General features: G+C 44.9%; 1 protein-coding gene across 1 annotated transcript in view; it reads left to right on the top strand.

Moving 5' to 3' along the window:
• Nucleotides 1-19639, top strand: part of LOC110531417 (tumor necrosis factor ligand superfamily member 10) — a 55041-nt gene that overhangs the window by 12701 nt on the left and 22701 nt on the right. The window contains exon 2 of the mRNA XM_036987268.2: nt 9431-9580. Within this exon, the coding sequence (XP_036843163.2) occupies nt 9431-9580 (150 nt within the window). The remainder of the gene's footprint in view (nt 1-9430; nt 9581-19639) is intronic.

Genomic DNA, 19639 nt, shown 5'->3' with positions numbered 1-19639 from the left:
CACAAAAAGGGCTTCACAGGCAAGGATATTGCTGCCAGTAAGATTGCACCTAAATCAACCATTTATCGGATCATCAAGAACTTCAAGGAGAGCGGTTCAATTGTTATGAAGAATGCTTCAGGGCTCCCAAGAAAGTCCAGCAACCGCCAGGAACGTCTCCCAAAGTTGATTCAGCTGTTGGATCGGGGCACCACCAGTAGAGAGCTTGCTCAGGAATGGCAGCAGGCAGGTGTGAGTGCATCTGCACGCACAGTGAGGCAAAGACTTTTGGAGGATGGCCTGGTGTCAAGAAGGGCAGCAAAGAAGACACTTCTCTCCAGGAAAAACATCAGGGACAGACTGATATTCTGCAAAAGGTACAGGGATTGGACTGCTGAGGACTGGGGTAAAGTAATTTTCTCTGATGAATCTCCTTTCCGATTGTTTGGGGCATCTGGAAAAAAGCTTGTCCAGAGAAGGTGAGCACTACCATCAGTCCTGTGTCATGCCAACAGTAAAGCATCCTGAGACCATTCATGTGTGGGGTTGCTTCTCAGCCAAGGGAGTGGGCTCACTCACAATGAATAAAGAATGAATAAAGAATGGTACCAAAGCCATGAATAAAGAATGGTACCAACACATCCTCCGAGAGCAACTTCTCCCAACCATCCAGGAACAGTTTGGTGATGAACAATGCCTTTTCCAGCATGATGGAGCACCTTGCCATAAGGCAAAAGTGATAACTAAGTGGCTCGGGGAACAAAACATCGATATTTTGGGTCCATGGCCAGGAAACTCACCAGACCTTAATCCCATTGAGAATTTGTGGTCGATCCTCAAGAGGCGGGTGGACAAACAAAACCCCACAAATTCTGACAAACTCCAAGCATTGATTATGCAAGAATGGGTTACCATCAGTCAGGATGTGACCCAGAAGTTAATTGACAGCATGCCAGGGCGGATTGCAGAGGTCCTGAAAAAGAAGGGTCAACACTGCAAATATTGACTCTTTGCATCAACTTCATGTAATTGTCGATAAAATCCTTTGACACCTTTGAAATGCTTGTAATTATTCTTCAGTATTCCATAGTAACATCTGACAAAAAATATCTAAAGTCACTGAAGCAGCAAACTTTGTGGAAATTAATATTTGTGTCATTCTCAAATCTTTTGGCCACGACTGTATGTGTGTGTGTGTTTCTGTCTGTGTAGATCTGTAGTACTGACATATACTGTAACTCTTCTCTTCATACCAGATTGCTTTTCCTCTCCTCTCCTCTCCTCTCCTCTCCTCTCCTCTCCTCTCCTCTCCTCTCCTCTCCTCTCCTCTCCTCTCCTCTCCTCTCCTCTCCCCTCCCCTCCTCTTCTCTTCTCTTCTCTTCTCTCCTCTCCTCTTCAGTTCATTCCCTTCCTCTTTGCCCCCCTCTCTCTCTTTCTCTCTCCCTCTTTTTGTCTCTCGTACTCCCCCCCCCCCCTCTTCTCTGATGCTAAAGATTTGTTTAATCTTCGGCCAAATAACCTGGCCTCGTTGGAGCTGTGTGTGTGTGTGTGTGTGTGTGTGTGTGTGTGTGTGTGTGTGTGTGTGTGTGTGTGTGTGTGTCTGTGTGTGTGTGTGTGTGTGTGTGTGTGTCATGCACCCATTATTTTAGACGGGGCATGAAGTACGTGAGAATGGAGGGGGAAGTGGTTAGAGAATTTTTTATTTTTCAAACACCTGTAACAGCTTCGTTCCTGCAGTCATCATCATTATTCCTAGTTCTAGGGCAAACATATGTCTATCTTTCTGGGTTATCTAACCTTCACACCTGTTCAATTGTCATTTTAATGAAGTATGCACATAGATTCTTTCAGAACTTCTATTCCTGATGGAGATTAGTACAACTGGCACACTGTACAGTATAACAATACACATGTATGTATCTATGTGTTGTAATTTCAGTGTTGAAAAGAGCTATCTAAAATACCTATCTAAATCTAAATGCCTGTCAATCTGTATCTCTGAATGTCACTGTGGTTCCATTTCACCAGCCCCATTACTCGGCTTATCAAACAGAGTGCCAGGGGGTCGGGGTCAGGGGTCGCGGTCGGGGTCGGGGTCGCGGTCGGGCTCTGGAAATGCCAGATCCTGCCTTTAGCTTCGGGCAGTTATCTGAATAAAATATTGAAAGGAAAGCAGTACATTTAAGTCCTCCTTGCATTTCTAAAAGTACAACTTGATAGCAGCCATGCCAGCTAATATATTTAGACAAGCTACTCTAACTTGATCCATAGCCTGAAATGGCCTGGTGGCTAGTCATGAGGTCAGGACCATGGGGAACCTATCTAGATGTCTAGCTAAAGCCAACTTCATCAAATTGCCAGCTGGCTAGTGTTACAGACAAACCACATTGTTTTATTCATCAAGAAGGAATCAACAGGCTACATAGCTTGATCACAATCATTTACAGACATGCATATCGCCCTTCACCTGCAGCTGAACACTAATCAAACGCTGTGTGTGTCGCTCTACACTCTCTCCCCCACTGACGATACTGACAATACTGACGATACTGCACCCACTAGAGTATCTAGCATCCTGCCCAGGCATCTCTGTGCTCTGTGCACCTTGGAAGGAACCACTGACTAGGGAGAATAGGGGAGGGGTTCTTTGCCTGCTCCAGTCAGTGTGCCCATTCCACAAAAATAATGTTGACAATAATACTTTCCCTTCTCAACCCAGCGGCTCCAGGATGTTTTATTCAACTCCATCCAGCATGAAATCCATCCTACCTCTAGTGTTCTCCAGCGGGAGATCAGAGGTTAGAGGTTTGGGATGTGATAGAATGCAATGAGTCATAAATGGAATTCCTGGAACCCTGAGATGGAACTGCTGGAGCCCTGGGATGGAACTGCTGGAACCCTGGGATGGAACTGCTGGAACCCTGGGATGGGACTGCTGGAACCCTGGGATGGAACTGCTGGAACCCTGGGATGGAACTGCTGGAACCATGGGATGGAACTGCTGGAACCCTGGGATGGAACTGCTGGAGCCCTGGGATGGAACTGCTGGAACCCTGGGATGGAACTGCTGGAACCCTGGGATGGAACTGCTGGAACCCTGGGATGGAACTGCTGGAGCCCTGGGATGGAACTGCTGGAACCCTGAGATGGAACTGCTGGAACCCTGAGATGGAACTGCTGGAACCCTGGGATGGAACTGCTGGAACCCTGGGATGGGACTGCTGGAACCCTGAGATGGGACTGCTGGAACCCTGAGATGGAACTGCTGAAACCCTGGGATGGAACTGCTGGAACCCTGGGATGGGACTGCTGGAACCCTGAGATGGGACTGCTGGAACCCTGAGATGGAACTGCTGAAACCCTGGGATGGAACCCAGCGGGTTTGAACTGAAGCCTCAGATTATCCTAACCACTAACTTCTGACCTTAACTATTGTGGCAACGCCAAACTGACCTAAGATTAATGCCATACCCTGGCATGACTAGTGCACCATGTTGTTCTGATCTAACCCTAACCAATATGGGGGAAATGTTAAAACGGACCCCAAATCAGTCTTGGCAAAACAGGATCATACTCCTCTGTGGAATAACTATGGGGTCAGAAGTGTTTGGAGCAGGGATACATTGGGTTGCTGTAGTTGTTATATATCGCCACGTGGGCAGGAAAAACCCTTCTCTGAGATTGTCGCCAGTTGCTTTTCGAAAACCAATCACACTCAAATCCTCCCGACTGCTGGCGGAATGTTCCGTAGCCTGGGTGGCGCTTTGAAATGACATCACAATGTCTCAGAACAGGGTTTGTCTTCCAAGAGTTCCACAGTTGGTTTACAGAGCAACCACTGGCAACGACTGGAGAACAGACAAAGACATTTGTGTGTGAATGTCTGGGCTCTAAAAACCTCTCTGTTGTTTAGGTGTTTGGCTGACCCCTGCTTAACAATCTATCGGCTCACTAGACCACCCACTTGGCCACACAAACACACAACACACGCATATAGACACACACACAATCAACCCCTCCATCGCTTACTTTATCTTGTGTGCACAGGTGTGAAAAACAAACGAATGACATAACTGGTGACCTCGCCTCTTTCTTTCTTCCTTTCCTCCTGTGTGACGGGAATCAGAAACTAGATCGAAACTCTAAATTCTTACTCTGTGTGTGTGTGTGTGTGCGTGCGTGCGTGCGTGCGAGTGTGTGTGTGTGTGTGTGTGTGTGTGTGTGTGTGAGTGAGTGAGTGTGTGTGTGCATGTCTTATCATGTTATCGCAAGTCGTTACTGCATGTGTTTAATAGAACATGAACACAATACTTTCAAGGACAGACAGACAGACAGACAGACAGACAGGCAGGCAGGCAGGCAGGCAGGCAGGCAGGCAGGCAGGCAGGCAGGCAGGCAGGCAGGCAGGCAGACAGGCAGGCAGGCAGACAGACAGACAGACAGGCAGGCAGGCAGGCAGGCAGGCAGGCAGGCAGGCAGGCAGGCAGGCAGGCAGGCAGGCAGGCAGGCAGGCAGTGATTAAAAGGTCATAGAGACTTTAGGTAGGTTGGTTACCATTCTGGTTCTAATTTAGACGTATTTATTTCACAGCCAATGACAAGGGTTGTTATTGTTATTAATAACTCCTTGTTATTTTTTTGTTGTACCAGCCGTACTAGTTGTATCAGTCTACCAGTTGCACCAGTCTACCAGTTGCACCAGTCTACCAGCCGTACTAGTTGTACCAGTCTACCAGTTGCACCAGTCTACCAGCCGTACTAGTTGTATCAGTCTACCAGTTGCACCAGTCTACCAGCCGTACTAGTTGTATCAGTCTACCAGTTGCACCAGTCTACCAGTTGCACCAGTCTACCAGTCTACCAGTTGTACCAGTCTACCAGTTGTACCAGTCGCACCAGTCTACCAGCCGTACTAGTTGTATCAGTCTACCAGTTGCACCAGTCTACCAGTTGTACCAGTTGCACCAGTCTACCAGTTGTACCAGTTGCACCAGTCTACCAGTTGTACCAGTTGCACCAGTCTACCAGTTGCACCAGTCTACCAGTTGTACCAATTGTATTAGTTCTACCAGTTCTACCAGTTGTATCAGTCTACCAGTCATACCAGTTGTACCAGTTGTATTAGTTCTACTAGTTGTATCAGTCTACCAGTTGTATCAGTTGTACCAGTTGTATAAGTTTTACCAGTTGTACCAGTTGTATGACTTGTACCAGTTGTACCAGTTGTATGACTTGTACCAGTTGTATTAGTTGTAGGAGTTATACAGTAGAGTAAAGTGCCCTACTTCCTTAAACAGCTTATTATTATACATAAATATAGTCTATTTAGTCTCAAATGAATAATGAAACATGTTCAATTTGGTTTAAATAATGAAAAAACCCAGTGTTGGAGAAAAAAGTAAAAGTGCAATATGTGCCATGTAAAAAAGTTAATGTTTAAGGTCCTTGCTCAGAACATGAGAACATATGAAAGCTGGTGGTTCCTTTTAACATGAGTCTTCAATATTCCCAGTTAAGAAGTTTTAGGTTGTAGTTATTATAGCAATTATGACCTGTCGACTATTTCTCTCTAAACCATTTGTATTTCATATACCTTTGACTATTGGATGTTCTTATAGGCACTTTAGTATTGCCAGCCTAATCTCAGGAGTTGATAGGCTTGAAGTCATAAACAGCGCTGTGCCTCAAGCATTGTTAAGAGCTGCTGGCAAACACAGTAAAGTGCTGTTTGAATTAATGTTTACGAGCCTGCTGCTGCCTACCACCGCTCAGTCAGACCGCTCTATCAAATATTAAATCATAGATTTAATTATAATATAATAAACAACCCTACGAGCCTGCTGCTGCCTACCACCGCTCAGTCAGACCGCTCTATCAAATATCAAATCATAGACTTAATTATAATAAACACACAGAAATACGAGCCTTTGGTCATTAATATGGTCAAATCCGTAAACTATAATTTCGAAAACAAAACGTTTATACTTTGAGGGAAATACGGTACCGTTCCGTATTTTATCTAACGGGTGGCATCCCTAAGTCTAGTTATTGCTGTTACATTGTACAACCTTCAATGTTATGTCATAATTATGTAAAATTCTGGCAAATTAGTTCACAGTTCACAACGAGCCAGGCGTCCCAAACTGTTGCATATACCCTGACTCTGCTTGCACTGAACGCAAGAGAAGTGACCCAATTTTCCTAGTTAATATTACCTGCTAACATGAATCTCTTTTAACAAAATATGCAGGTTTAATTTTTTTTTACTTCTGTGTATTGATTTTAAGAAAGGCATTGATGTTTATGGTTGGGTACATTTGTGCAAAGATTGTGCTTTTTTCGGCAATGTGCTTTTGTTAAATCATCACCCGTTTGGCGAAGTTGAAGTAGGCTGTGATTAGATGATAAATTAACAGGCACCGCATTGATTATATGCAACGCAGGACAAGCTAGTTAACCTGGTGATATCATCAACCATGTGTAGTTAACTAGTGATTATGTGATGATTGATTGTTTTTATAAGATACGTTTAATGCTAGCTAGCAACTTACCTTGGCTCCTTGCAGCCACACGGTCCTTTTGACGCTGCACTCGCGTAACAGGAAGTCAGCCCGCCACGCAGGTTCCTCGTGGATCGCAATGTAATCGGCCATAATCAGCGTCCAAAAAGGCTGATTACCGATTGTTATGAAACCTTGAAATCGGCCCTAATTAATCGGCCCTAATTAATTGGCCATTCCGATTAATCGGTCGCCTTCATTCCTTATTCAGTAGATTGAAATGCACTACTTTTGACCAGCCCTATGAGCTATTGAAATCAAATCATCAAATCAAATGTTATTTGTCGCATGTGCAGAATACAGTGTAGACCTAACAGTGGAATGGTTACTGACAGGCCCTTAACCTACTATGCAGTTGACAGAGAATAGAGTTAGATTTGGTAGGCAGACAAGTGTTCTATGATGTAATCCACAGTAAATAAACCAGGCCTGACAGTTAGTCCCTCTGTCTTCCAACCCTGTGTGTGTGTTTGTGTGTGTGTGTGTGTGTGTGTGTGTCCGGGGATACTGACCAGACCCCCTACAGCATGCCTGAACTCCTACACTCCTCCTTATCCTCCCTCGCTCTCTTCCCTCGCTCTCTTCCCTCACTCCTCTCCCTCACTCTCTTCCCTCGCTCTCTTCCCTCGCTCCCCTCCCTCATTCTCTTCCCTCGCTCTCTCCTCTCACTATCTTCCCACCATAGAGGATTGAAAGACTTTCTCGTTATAAAACGGAATGCACATAAGCACTGCACACACACACACACACACACACTCCAGGTCTCTGGCCCCGGCTTTGAGTTACATGGTTGGCTTCTTTTTCCTAATCCCCTGAAATGAGACTTGGGAACATCAGGAAAACCCTAGGCCGTGGCCGGTGCTTGGTGCTCCAGAAGGTAACACTGCTGCATTGTTCCTGACTTCCTCTATGGCGTTCCTGGGATCTGAGGGGCTTTGTGTGTGTGTGTGTGTGTGTGTGTGTGTGTGTGTGCTCTGACCCCTCCACCTGGCTATGCGAAGAGTGAATGATCCTGATATCTAATAGCAGGGAAGGGTGACACACAAACACATCGACGAACACACACACACACACACACACAGACGAACACACACACACCGACGAACACACACACGAGCACACACACACACTTGCACACACTGTAGTCTCCCCTCCCTTGTTGTAAACATCTGTTAAATAACTGTACTTCAGGAATTTTTAATCAGCCCATTTTCACTCCAGTGCCATCAAGTAGATAATATTATCTCAATTAAAATAAGAAGGAGTTGACTTGCTGGCATGTTAAATCCAACCACTCCCTAACACACACACACACACACACACACACACACACACACACACGCCAATCCAACCACTCCCTAACACACACACACACACACACATACACACGCCAATCCAACCACTCCCTAACACACACACACACACACACACACACACACACACACACACACACACACACACACACACACACACACGCCAATCCAACTACTCCCCAACTAGCGCTGTCAAAACTAATACCCCTTAAGAATTCCCAATTCCGTCAGATGGAACAGGGAGTGTGTTTTGGTTGAGGTCTACGGAACATCAACATTCGCTGATGTCACAAAGACAACGAAATGTCAGCAGTCCAGCTAGACTTGGGTGCATCTCAATAGTCTGGAGTGCCGTGCTCTCCTCTTATCTCCTCTCCTTCGTTGGTTCTCATTCAGAAACACAACAATATGGAGAAAAATATGGTGACAAGCAAAAAGGTGAATCCCTCTAGTATTTGTTGAAATCAGTCCTGCTTTTTTACATTGGCGCAGACAAGGAGACAAAAGGACAGAAGATGAGGAGATGAGGAGAGGAAGCCACTGTAGAGTATTGAAAGGAAGCCATCCACTGTTTATGAGAAGCCCGACACTTCCTGTATGTGGAGTGCCAGACTCTTCTTGTAGAAGTTCCCCCTCCTTCTCCCTGTTCTCCATCACTTCCCCTATAAGGGGCATAGAGAACCATTTAACCATCAAAATCAACAAAATGGCTGATAGAATGAGGAGAAAGCGACCACCACAACCACACACAACCATACACACACACGCACACACACACCCCCTGTTGGGGCTTGTTAAAGAGTCATTAGTACGAACCCCCCAACCGTGACGCTGAACAGTTCCGTACCCCCGGCTCCAAATTATACATTAACACATACGCGCACACACACACGCACGCACGCATACACACACACGCACGCACGCATACACACACACACGCGCACACACACACACACGCACGCACGCATACGCACACACGCACGCATACCCACACACGCACACACACGCACGCACGCACGCATACACGCACACACGCACACACACACACACACGCATACACACAAATATGCACACACACACACACGCCAATTATACACAAATTACACACGAAGACTCAAATTGAATACAGAAATGAACTGCAGAGAGTGGGGTATAGGGTGAAAGAAAAGAGAGGAATCAGAGTATTTCCTGGAGGAGTGGCTAAATCAGAGTATTTCCTGGAGGAGTGGCTAAATCAGAGTATTTCCTGGAGGAGTGGCTACATCAGAGTATTTCCTGGAGGAGTGGCTAAATCAGAGTATTTCCTGGAGGAGTGGCTAAATCAGAGTATTTCCTGGAGGAGTGGCTAAATCAGAGTATTTCCTGGAGGAGTGGCTAAATCAGAGTATTTCCTGGAGGAGTGGCTAAATCAGAGTATTTCCTGGATAATCCTTTGTTATCATCTTGTTGTTGATCTGTCATCATTGAGGCAATAGCCAGGGCGTGACAGAGGAGCTGAAGTGCCTTATGTCACTGTTACGTCATGCTATGTCAGTCTTAATACCTCTCCTAAGTCTTTTATATTCTCCCTGTCTTCCAGGTGCGTAGCCAGGGCGTGACAGAGGAGCTGAAGTGCCTCAGTCTGCTGAATGCTCTGGATAAAGACCAGGACATCCCAGAAGACCTGGCTCAGCTGTTTGGAGAACCCTGCATCAAGCTGGCAGAGGGCATCAAGGCCTACATCTCAAAGGTAAGACTGGCACCCTATTCCCGAAATAGTGCACTACTCTGGCACCCTATTCCCTAGATAGTGCCCTATTCTGGCACCCTATTCCCTAGTTAGTGCCCTATTCTGGCACCCTATTCCCTAAAGTGTGTACTACTCTGGCACCCTATTCCCTAGATAGTCTACTACTCTGGCGTCCTATTCCCTAGATAGTGCCCTATTCTGGCACCCTATTCCCTAGGTAGTGCCCTACTACAGATATAACCTACATATAAGCCTTAAGTTCTATGAGACCACACAGATGTAGGTTATATCTGAAATGCCCCCCTATCTCTACTGTAGATAATTAACATCTTTAGCATAAAGGCCTATGTATGGACATTCCAATAGCTAGATGGAGGACATATTTAAAAGCAATATACCTTGGTATGTGGACCGGCTGACATGTTCATTTAGCAGCATTTGGAATGTTTGGATTAATTCATGCCTTTGTCATTACCTGTATAAAGGAATTCTAGAATGTGCTAGAATTCTATCGCAACAGAATTCTATTGTGCTGCCTTGTCAATAGGACTGTGAATAATCATGTAGATTCACACTTGTGTTCTACAGACAGCCAATATGCCCCAGTCCTTGCGTGTGTGTGTGTGTGTGTGTGTGTGTGTGTGTGTGTGTGTGCTGTGCCAATAGAAGCGGCAGAAGTAGAATGACAAATTCTACATTGTAGAACAGCAGTAGCAGCTGAGCCAAGAGTACTGGGGGCAGATTGTCTGACTCTCTGACCAATCCACTGTTTATCTGTAGAACACTGCTGTTAGGGGAACATGCTGTCGCCACGAAGGTTCTCTCCTCTACATACATTCCATTGTCTGTGAGAGGAGAGCGGAGGGTTTTTCACCCCACTGTTTGACGACGTGGAGTTAATGGAGTTCGGCCTCTAGTTCCTTCCTAAAGCTATTGGCTGTTCTCCATTTCAACACAAGGCTGTACACCTCTTGAGCTCCCGTGCCTCTAAACCTCGGGGCACCATTCCCAGAGTCTGCCCATCGTAGATCATCATCACCTAAATCATCCATCTCCGGTAGTACAATGAGTCACACAGATTGACGGGCTGAACGTATCAAGCTTCCCAGCGTACAATCTTAGAAGTAAAGGTGGCTGGAAGAACCTTTTGGGTTGCCACACCTGTGGAACCTTTCCAGGTGAAACACGTTCCTTGAGGAACCTCTGTGTAAAGGGTCAAACCGGAACCTTCTGGGGATTTTAAACCTTTCTAATAATATGAAAATAAAACCTAACATAACTCAAACAGAAAGCATTTGCATTTCTGCGCAGTCCAGGCAGTGCTGAGAGGGAAAGTTTGGCCTGCTATTTGTTCTGGTTCTAGTTCTATAAGATATATTTCTAATAATATATTGTAGAGGTGGCAGCCTATCAGATCAGGAGGTGTGGCTTATTGGAGGCGTGGCTTTCAGATAGTAATGAGATTATATTTATAGTAATATAATGTAGAGGTTAGCGTAAATGTCCTGTTCATCATGTTAAGTTTGTACACTGCAAATGAATATGTTCCTTGAATATTTATGTATATTAAATATTTTAATATCATTAGTGCTGAAATTGTCTGTCCTCGGTTGCAACACTCACTACCGAGCTCCAAACTGCCTCTGGAAGCAACGTCAGCACAAGAACTGTTCGTCGGGAGCTTCATGAAATGGGTTTCCATGGCCGAGCAGCTGCACACAAGCCTAAGATCACCATGCGCAATGGCAAGCATCAGCTGGAGTGGTGTAAAGCTCTCCGCTAGTGGACTCTGGAGAAGTGGAAACGCGTTTCACCATCTAGCAGTCCAACCGATGAATCTGGGTTTGGTGGATGCCAGGACAACACCACCTGCCCGAATTCATAGTGCCAACTGTAAAGTTTGGCGGAGGAGAAATAATGGTCTGTTTTTCATGGTTCGTGCCCCTTAGTTCCAGTGAAGGGAAATCGTAATGCTAAAGCATTTGGTATTTTACATCCCAATGAATAGCATTATATGGACAGGGATCACCTGATCCTAGATCTGCACTCCTACTCAGAGACGCATCATGAATACGACTGAGTCAGTCGTTTCATGGTGAGTCAGAGACTGTGACCTCCATCTGTCTGTATCACTCACTACCTAAACACAGACACCGCCAACAGGCTTTCCCCATCTCTGTGTGTGTGTGTCTGCTTATTGCTGTATCTGCATCCCTCCTTCACCACTTCAATACTGACAGACAGACATACCGACTCACACACACACACACACACACACACACACACACACTCAAACAATTACAGCTCCACCACATGATACAATCAGACTGTTTACAATTCTGTCTCCAGTTGTAATAGAAATGGAATGTCTCGTTTCTTGTGGTGTAAATTGACTTGGATTGGGTCTGAGTCTGTGTGTCCCTGTGTGTGTGTGTGTGTGTGTGTGTGTGTGTGTGTGTGTATGTGTGTGTGTGTGTGTGTGTGTGTGTGTGTGTGTGTGTGTGTGTGTGTGTGTGTGTGTGTGTGTGTGTGTGTGTGTGTGTGTGTGCGTGTGTGTGTGTGTAATTTGACTTGGATTGGGCCTGCTTGCAAGTTAAGCATTTCACTGTACTTGTACATGTGACAGTACAACTCGACCTCAGTATGAGACTAAGCTCGTCCAGAGTGATTATACAGTCTGTACCCCCCTGAAACTACACACGGTCGCTTTCAGAAGTAAGGTCTGACCGCATGCCTTGTACTGAAATCCACATTTTTTATGAAAGTAGATAATTGTAAAATTTAACTTCCTCCCTTGAACACTGTCCAAGAGAAAACAAGACTGATTTTGTGCAGCGCTTTGTTTCCTCAATTAGGAATTGCAATTAACTGTATTTTAAAGTTCAGGCTAAGAGTTAAAGTGTTTGGTTAGAGTAGTTTGAAAGCGCTAGGCTACATGGCTAACATAAGGTTAGCATTAGCAAAAAAAAATGTTTCTTGTCCTACTTCTAGTGGAGACGCTAGGCTACATGGCTAATGTTTAGATAGCATTACCCAAAACCAGCCCTTGGCGTACTTCTATTGGAAACGCTAGGTTATATAGCTAACATTAGGTTAGCATTAGCCAAACCCAGCTCTTGGCTTTTCATTCTGGCCTGTGTTCTTGCATGGAAATACTCATGCTAATGAGTGCAGATGGTTTTATGTGGGCTGGTCTGGGTTTTGTGACTGTTTGTGTGTGTGTGTGTGTGTGTGTGTGTGTGTGTGTGTGTGGGGTGGGGGGTGGGGGAGGGGGTCTTTGGCTACAGCGTTAGCCTCTGTAGACTCTGTGTCTTTGTATAAAACAGCTGAAAAGCTGGTCTAGCGTTAACCAAACCGCTTGGCTAAATGGTATTTTCTGTTTTAACCCTGTCCCAACCCTTAACCCTTACCTTAACCCTTACCTTAACCCTTGACCCTTACCTTAACCCTTACCTTAACCCTTGACCCTTACCCCTTAACCCTTACCTTAACCCTTAACCCTTAACCCTTAACCCTTACCTTAACCCTTACCTTAACCCTTGACCCTTACCTTAACCCTTACCTTAACCCTTGACCCTTACCTTAACCCTTAACCCTTACCTTAACCCTTAACCCTTACCTTAACCCTTGACCCTTACCTTAACCCATACCCCTTAACCCTTAACCTTAACCCTTAACCCTTGACCCTTACCTTACCCCTTAACCCTTACCCCTTAACCATTAACCCTTACCATTACCTTAACCCTTAACCCCTAACCCTTACCTTAACCCTTAGCTTAACCCTTACCTTAACCCTTACCCCTTAACCATTAACCCTTACCATTACCTTAAACCTTTACCATTTACCCTTAACCATTACCTTAACACTTAACCCTTACCATTACCTTAAACCTTTACCCTTAACCCTTACCTTAACCCTTACCCATTAAACCTTACCTTAACCCTTAACCCTTACCTTAACCCTTAACCCTTAATCATTAACCCTTACCATTACCTTAAACCTTTACCCTTAACCCTTACCTTAACCCTTACCCATTAAACCTTACCTTAACCCTTAACCCTTACCTTAACCCCTACCTCAACCCTTACCCCTTAACCATTAACCCTTACCATTACCTTAAACCTTTACCATTTACCCTTAACCATTACCTTAACACTTAACCCTTACCATTACCTTAAACCTTTACCCTTAACCCTTACCTTAACCCTTACCCATTAAACCTTACCTTAACCCTTAACCCTTACCTTAACCCCTACCTTAACCCTTAACCCTTAATCATTAACCCTTACCTTAACCCTTAACCCTTAACCCTTAACCCTTACCTTAACCCTTACCTTAACCCTTGACCCTTACCTTAACCCTTAACCCTTACCTTAACCCTTGACCCTTACCTTAACCCATACCCCTTAACCCTTAACCTTAACCTTAACCCTTAACCCTTGACCCTTACCTTACCCCTTAACCCTTACCCCTTAACCATTAACCCTTACCATTACCTTAACCCTTAACCCTTAACCCTTACCTTAACCCTTAGCTTAACCCTTACCTTAACCCTTACCCCTTAACCATTAACCCTTACCATTACCTTAAACCTTTACCATTTACCCTTAACCATTACCTTAACACTTAACCCTTACCATTACCTTAAACCTTTACCTTTAACCCTTACCTTAACCCTTACCCATTAAACCTTACCTTAACCCTTAACCCTTACCTTAACCCTTACCCCTTAACCATTAACCCTTACCATTACCTTAAACCTTTACCATTTACCCTTAACCATTACCTTAACACTTAACCCTTACCATTACCTTAAACCTTTACCCTTAACCCTTACCTTAACCCTTACCCATTAAACCTTACCTTAACCCTTAACCCTTACCTTAACCCCTACCTTAACCCTTACCCCTTAACATTACCTTAAACCTTTACCATTTACCCTTAACCATTACCTTAACACTTAACCCTTACCATTACCTTAAACCTTTACCCTTAACCCTTACCTTAACCCTTACCCATTAAACCTTACCTTAACCCTTAACCCTTACCTTAACCCCTACCTTAACCCTTAACCCTTAATCATTAACCCTTACCATTACCTTAATCATTAACCCTTAACCCTTAACCCTTAACCCCTACCTTAACCCCTACCTTAACCCTTTACTCTTAACCCTTATCCCTTACCTTAACCCTTAACCCTTTACCCTTAACCGTTAACCCTTACCTTAACCAGTCGGATTTAATGACTAAACTTAACCATCATATTTTTTCATTTAAACCCCCCTGAAATGAGACGCTGAGATATTGTTGATCCAAGAGATGCACACATGAGAACGAGTGAGCAAGTGGACACACACACACACACACACACACACACACACACACACACACACACGTTGCTCAAGTTACACTTCAAAATTTGACGTCCATCCACATCTGGAGATGCCTTCAAAACTAAAACCTGCCACTAAGGGGCAGTGGTGAGCGTAATTACCATCAAGTAAGCTTGGGTTTTGCTAGGGTTATGGACAGGGATGGTGGATAGGCTCCAGCTTCGACGGTCGCGTTTTCAACCCCAGTGTTTTTTTTTTAAACTCTAACCTAAACCGTAATCCTTAACTTAACCATTCAGAACCTTATCCAAAACCTTAACCCTTAACTTAACCATTCAGAACCTTTATCCAAACCTCAACCCTTAACTTAACCATTCAGAAACTTATCCCAACCCTTAATCTTTAACTTCTTGGATATAGGGGGCGCTATTTTAATTTTTGGATGAAAAACATTCCCGTTTTAAACAAGATATTTTGTCATGAAAAGATGCTCGACTGTGCATATAATTGACAGCGTTGGAAAGAAAACACTCTGACGTTTTCAAAACTGCAAAGATATTGTCTGTGAGTGCCACAGAACTGATGTTACAGAAAAAAAACAGATAAAAATCCAATCAGGAAGTGCCGCATTTTTTGAAACCGCCTCATGCCAATGACTCCTTATATGGCTGTGAATGGGCCACGAATGAGCTTAGGCTTTCTGTCGCTTCCCCAAGGTGTCGACAGCATTGTGACGTATTTGTAGGCATATCATTGGAAGATTGACCATAAGAGACTACATCTACCAGGTGGCCGCTTGGTGTCCTCCGTCGCAATTATTGCGTAATCTCCAGCTGCAGTATTTTTCCATTTGTTTCTGATGAGAAGCCAACTGCCACCACTGATAGATTATCGAATATATATGTGAAAAACACCTTGAGGATGGATTCTAAACAACGTTTGCCATGTTTCTGTCAATATTATGGAGCTAATTTGGAAAAAAGTTTGGCGTTGTAAGTGACTGCATTTTCCGGTCTTTTTCTTAGCCAAACGTGATGAACAAAACGGAGCTATTTCGGCTACACAAATAATATTTTTGGAAAAAATTAACATTTGCTATCTAACTAAGAGTCTCGTCATTGAAAACATCCGAAGTTCTTCAAAGGTAAATTATTTTATTTTAATGCTTTTCTTGTTTTTGTGAAAATGTTGCCTGCTGAATGCTAGGCTTAATGCTATGCTAGGCTATCAATACTCTTACACAAATGCTTGTGTAGCTTTGGTTAAAGCATATTTTGAAAATCTGAGATGACAGTGTTGTTAACAAAAGGCTAAGCTTGTGTTTCAATATATTTATTTCATTTCATTTGCGATTTTCATGAATAGGAAACATTGCGTTATGGTAATGAGCTTGAGGCTATGATTACGCTCCCGGATACGGGATTGCTCGTCGCTAGAGGTTAACTTAACCATTCAGAACCGCATTCCAAACCTCAACCCTTAACGTAACCATTCAGAACCGTATCCCAATCCTTAACCCTTAACTTAACCATTCAGAACCTAACCCTTAACTTAACCATTCAGAACCTTGTCCCAATCCTTAACCCTTAACTTAACCATTCAGAACCTTGTCCCAATCCTTAACCCTTAACTTAACCATTCAGAACCTTGTGCCAATCCTTAACCCTTAACTTAAACACTCAGAACCTTGTCCCAATCCTTAACCCTTAACTTAACCATTCAGAACCTTGTCCCAATCCTTAACCCTTAACTTAACCACTCAGAACCTTGTCCCAATCCTTAACCGAACTATTCTGTATTCATGCCTGAACTTAACCTTCGAAATTTGACGTTTATGGACAAACATCAGATTCTGCAGTGAGATTGGAGAGCTATAATGCAGGGCCTCTCCCTCCCTCCCTCCCACCGCCACATACACACAAACACACACACACACACACACTCCCAGTGACATATATTAGCGGTGGGAGGTCGTCAAATCTCATTGTGCTAATTGAGAGAGGCTGTGGTCCATTATCTGTTGGCAGAGACAGAGGATCTTAATGTGAAACACATGGACAACCACACACACACAGACACACACACACACACACACACACACCACATACACACACCCATATACACACACACTGCGCGCACACACACACACACACACACACACACACACACACACTGCACACACCCACATAAACACACTGCACACACACACACACACACACACACACACACACACACACACACACACACACACACACACACACACACACACACACACACACACACACACACACTACTTGAAGAGGACAGGTTAGGGTCTACTTGAAGAGGACAGGTTAGGGTCTACTTGAAGAGGACAGGTTAGGGTCTACTTGAAGATGACAAGTTATGGTCTACTCGAAGAGGACAGGTTAGGGTCTACTTGAAGAGGACAGGTTAGGGTCTACTTGAAGAGGACAGGTTAGGGTCTACTTGAAGAGGGCAGGTTAGGGTCTACTTGAAGAGGACAGGTTAGGGTCTACTTGAAGTGGACAGGTTAGGGTCTACTTGAAGTGGACAGGTTAGGGTCTACTTGAAGAGGACAGGTTAGGGTCTACTTGAAGAGGACAGGTTAGGGTCTACTTGAAGAGGACAGGTTAGGGTCTACTTGAAGAGGACAGGTTAGGGTCTACTCGAAGAGGACAGGTTAGGGTCTACTTGAAGAGGGCAGGTTAGGGTCTACTTGAAGAGGACAGGTTAGGGTCTACTTGAAGTGGACAGGTTAGGGTCTACTTGAAGAGGACAGGTTAGGGTCTACTTGAAGAGGACAGGTTAGGGTCTACTTGAAGAGGACAGGTTAGGGTCTACTTGAAGAGGACAGGTTAGGGTCTACTTGAAGAGGACAGGTTAGGGTCTACTCGAAGAGGACAGGTTAGGGTCTACTCGAAGAGGACAGGTTAGGGTCTACTCGAAGAGGACAGGTTAGGGTCTACTTGAAGAGGACAGGTTAGGGTCTACTCGAAGAGGACAGGTTAGGGTCTACTCGAAGAGGACAGGTTAGGGTCTACTTGAAGAGGACAGGTTAGGGTCTACTTGAAGAGGACAGGTTAGGGTCTACTTGAAGAGGACAGGTTAGGGTCTACTCGAAGAGGACAGGTTAGGGTCTACTTGAAGAGGACAGGTTAGGGTCTACTTGAAGAGGACAGGTTAGGGTCTACTCGAAGAGGACAGGTTAGGGTCTACTTGAAGAGGACAGGTTAGGGTCTACTGCCACATTACTTCATTAATGCAGTGTTAATCTCTCAGAAACCTGACATGCCTGATATAGTCTATCATTACGACCGTAGAGACAGGGAGACCATACATAGCACTCTTATTCCCTCCTCCCCTCCCCTCTGCTCCTCATCTCACCCACAGTCATCCTCATATCTCATTCTTCCCCCTCCCCTCTCCTCATCTGACCCACAGTCATCCTCATATCTCATTCTTCCCCCATCTCACCCACAGTCATCCTCATATCTCATTCTTCCCCCTCCCCTCTCCTCATCTGACCCACAGTCATCCTCATATCTCATTCTTCCCCCATCTCACCCACAGTCATCCTCATATCTCATTCTTCCCCCTCCCCTCTCCTCATCTGACCCACAGTCATCCTCATATCTCATTCTTCCCCCATCTCACCCACAGTCATCCTCATATCTCATTCTTCCCCCTCCCCTCTCCTCATCTGACCCACAGTCATCCTAATATCTCATTCTTCCCCCTCCCCTCTCCTCTGCTCCTTGTGTGTGTGTTTTACGTGACCCACTCAGCTTACCGTCACTAAACCTCACAGAGAATCAAAACATCTCCACCTCCACTGTCCAGTCTCAATGGCCCTTTTTGTCCTCTCTCCATTCCTCTCCTCTTTTCACCTCTCCACCATCCTAGCTCCTATTCATTAAACTGCTGGTTCATTTGGGTAGTCTCTCGTCCCGGGGATGGAGGAGAGGAGGAGGAGACGGGGATGAGAGGAAGGAAAGACATAGGGTCTTACTGTAGAAACATTGTCTCTAGATCCTGGCCACTGTAGATACATTATTCAACTATCTAAACCATCAAAGGGCAGACAGACACACACACACACACTCATACGCAGGCAGTATGGGACATGACGCGTACCAACAAAATGGACTCTATTCAGCAGGGTTAAAAATGTCTAAAAACGACTAACGAATGATGGCCAGAGGTGGGGGGGCGGGAGGGTCAAATTTTTTCCAGAAACATAAACTCACAAAGGCATCTGTGTGTCTACTGTCGATTGTCTACCCCCTCCTTGCTCTCCCTCCATCCCTCCCTCTGTCCTCCTCCGCTCCCCCTCTTTGCTCTCCCTTCGTCTCTCCTGCCGTCCCGGGCCAAGGTTTGCGTTCTGCCCGGTTTGGAGTCAGCCACCTGTCTGGTGCACTTTGTGTCTTTTTTTTAAAAAGAGGGAGGAAAGAAGACAAAAGAGAGAAAAAAGGACAAAGAGTCTTGGAGTGGAGCGTGCAACGAGGTCATGACCCATGACCCTTAAACAGAGGAGACTGGGAGAGGAAAATAAAGAGTCTTGGAGTGAAGCTTGCAACGAGGTCTTGACCCATGACCCTTAAACAGAGGAGACTGGGAGAGGAAAATAAAGAGTCTTGGAGTGGAGCGTGCTACGAGGTCTTGACCCATGACCCTTAAACAGAGGAGACTGGGAGAGGAAAATAAAGAGTCTTGGAGTGGAGC

The sequence above is a fragment of the Oncorhynchus mykiss genome, chromosome 9 (assembly GCF_057628025.1).
Source record: "Oncorhynchus mykiss isolate SJ-2025 chromosome 9, ASM5762802v1, whole genome shotgun sequence".
Lineage (NCBI taxonomy): Eukaryota > Metazoa > Chordata > Actinopteri > Salmoniformes > Salmonidae > Oncorhynchus > Oncorhynchus mykiss.
Note: the sequence above shows the minus strand (reverse complement) of the source record. Positions and strands in the feature narration are given on the sequence as shown.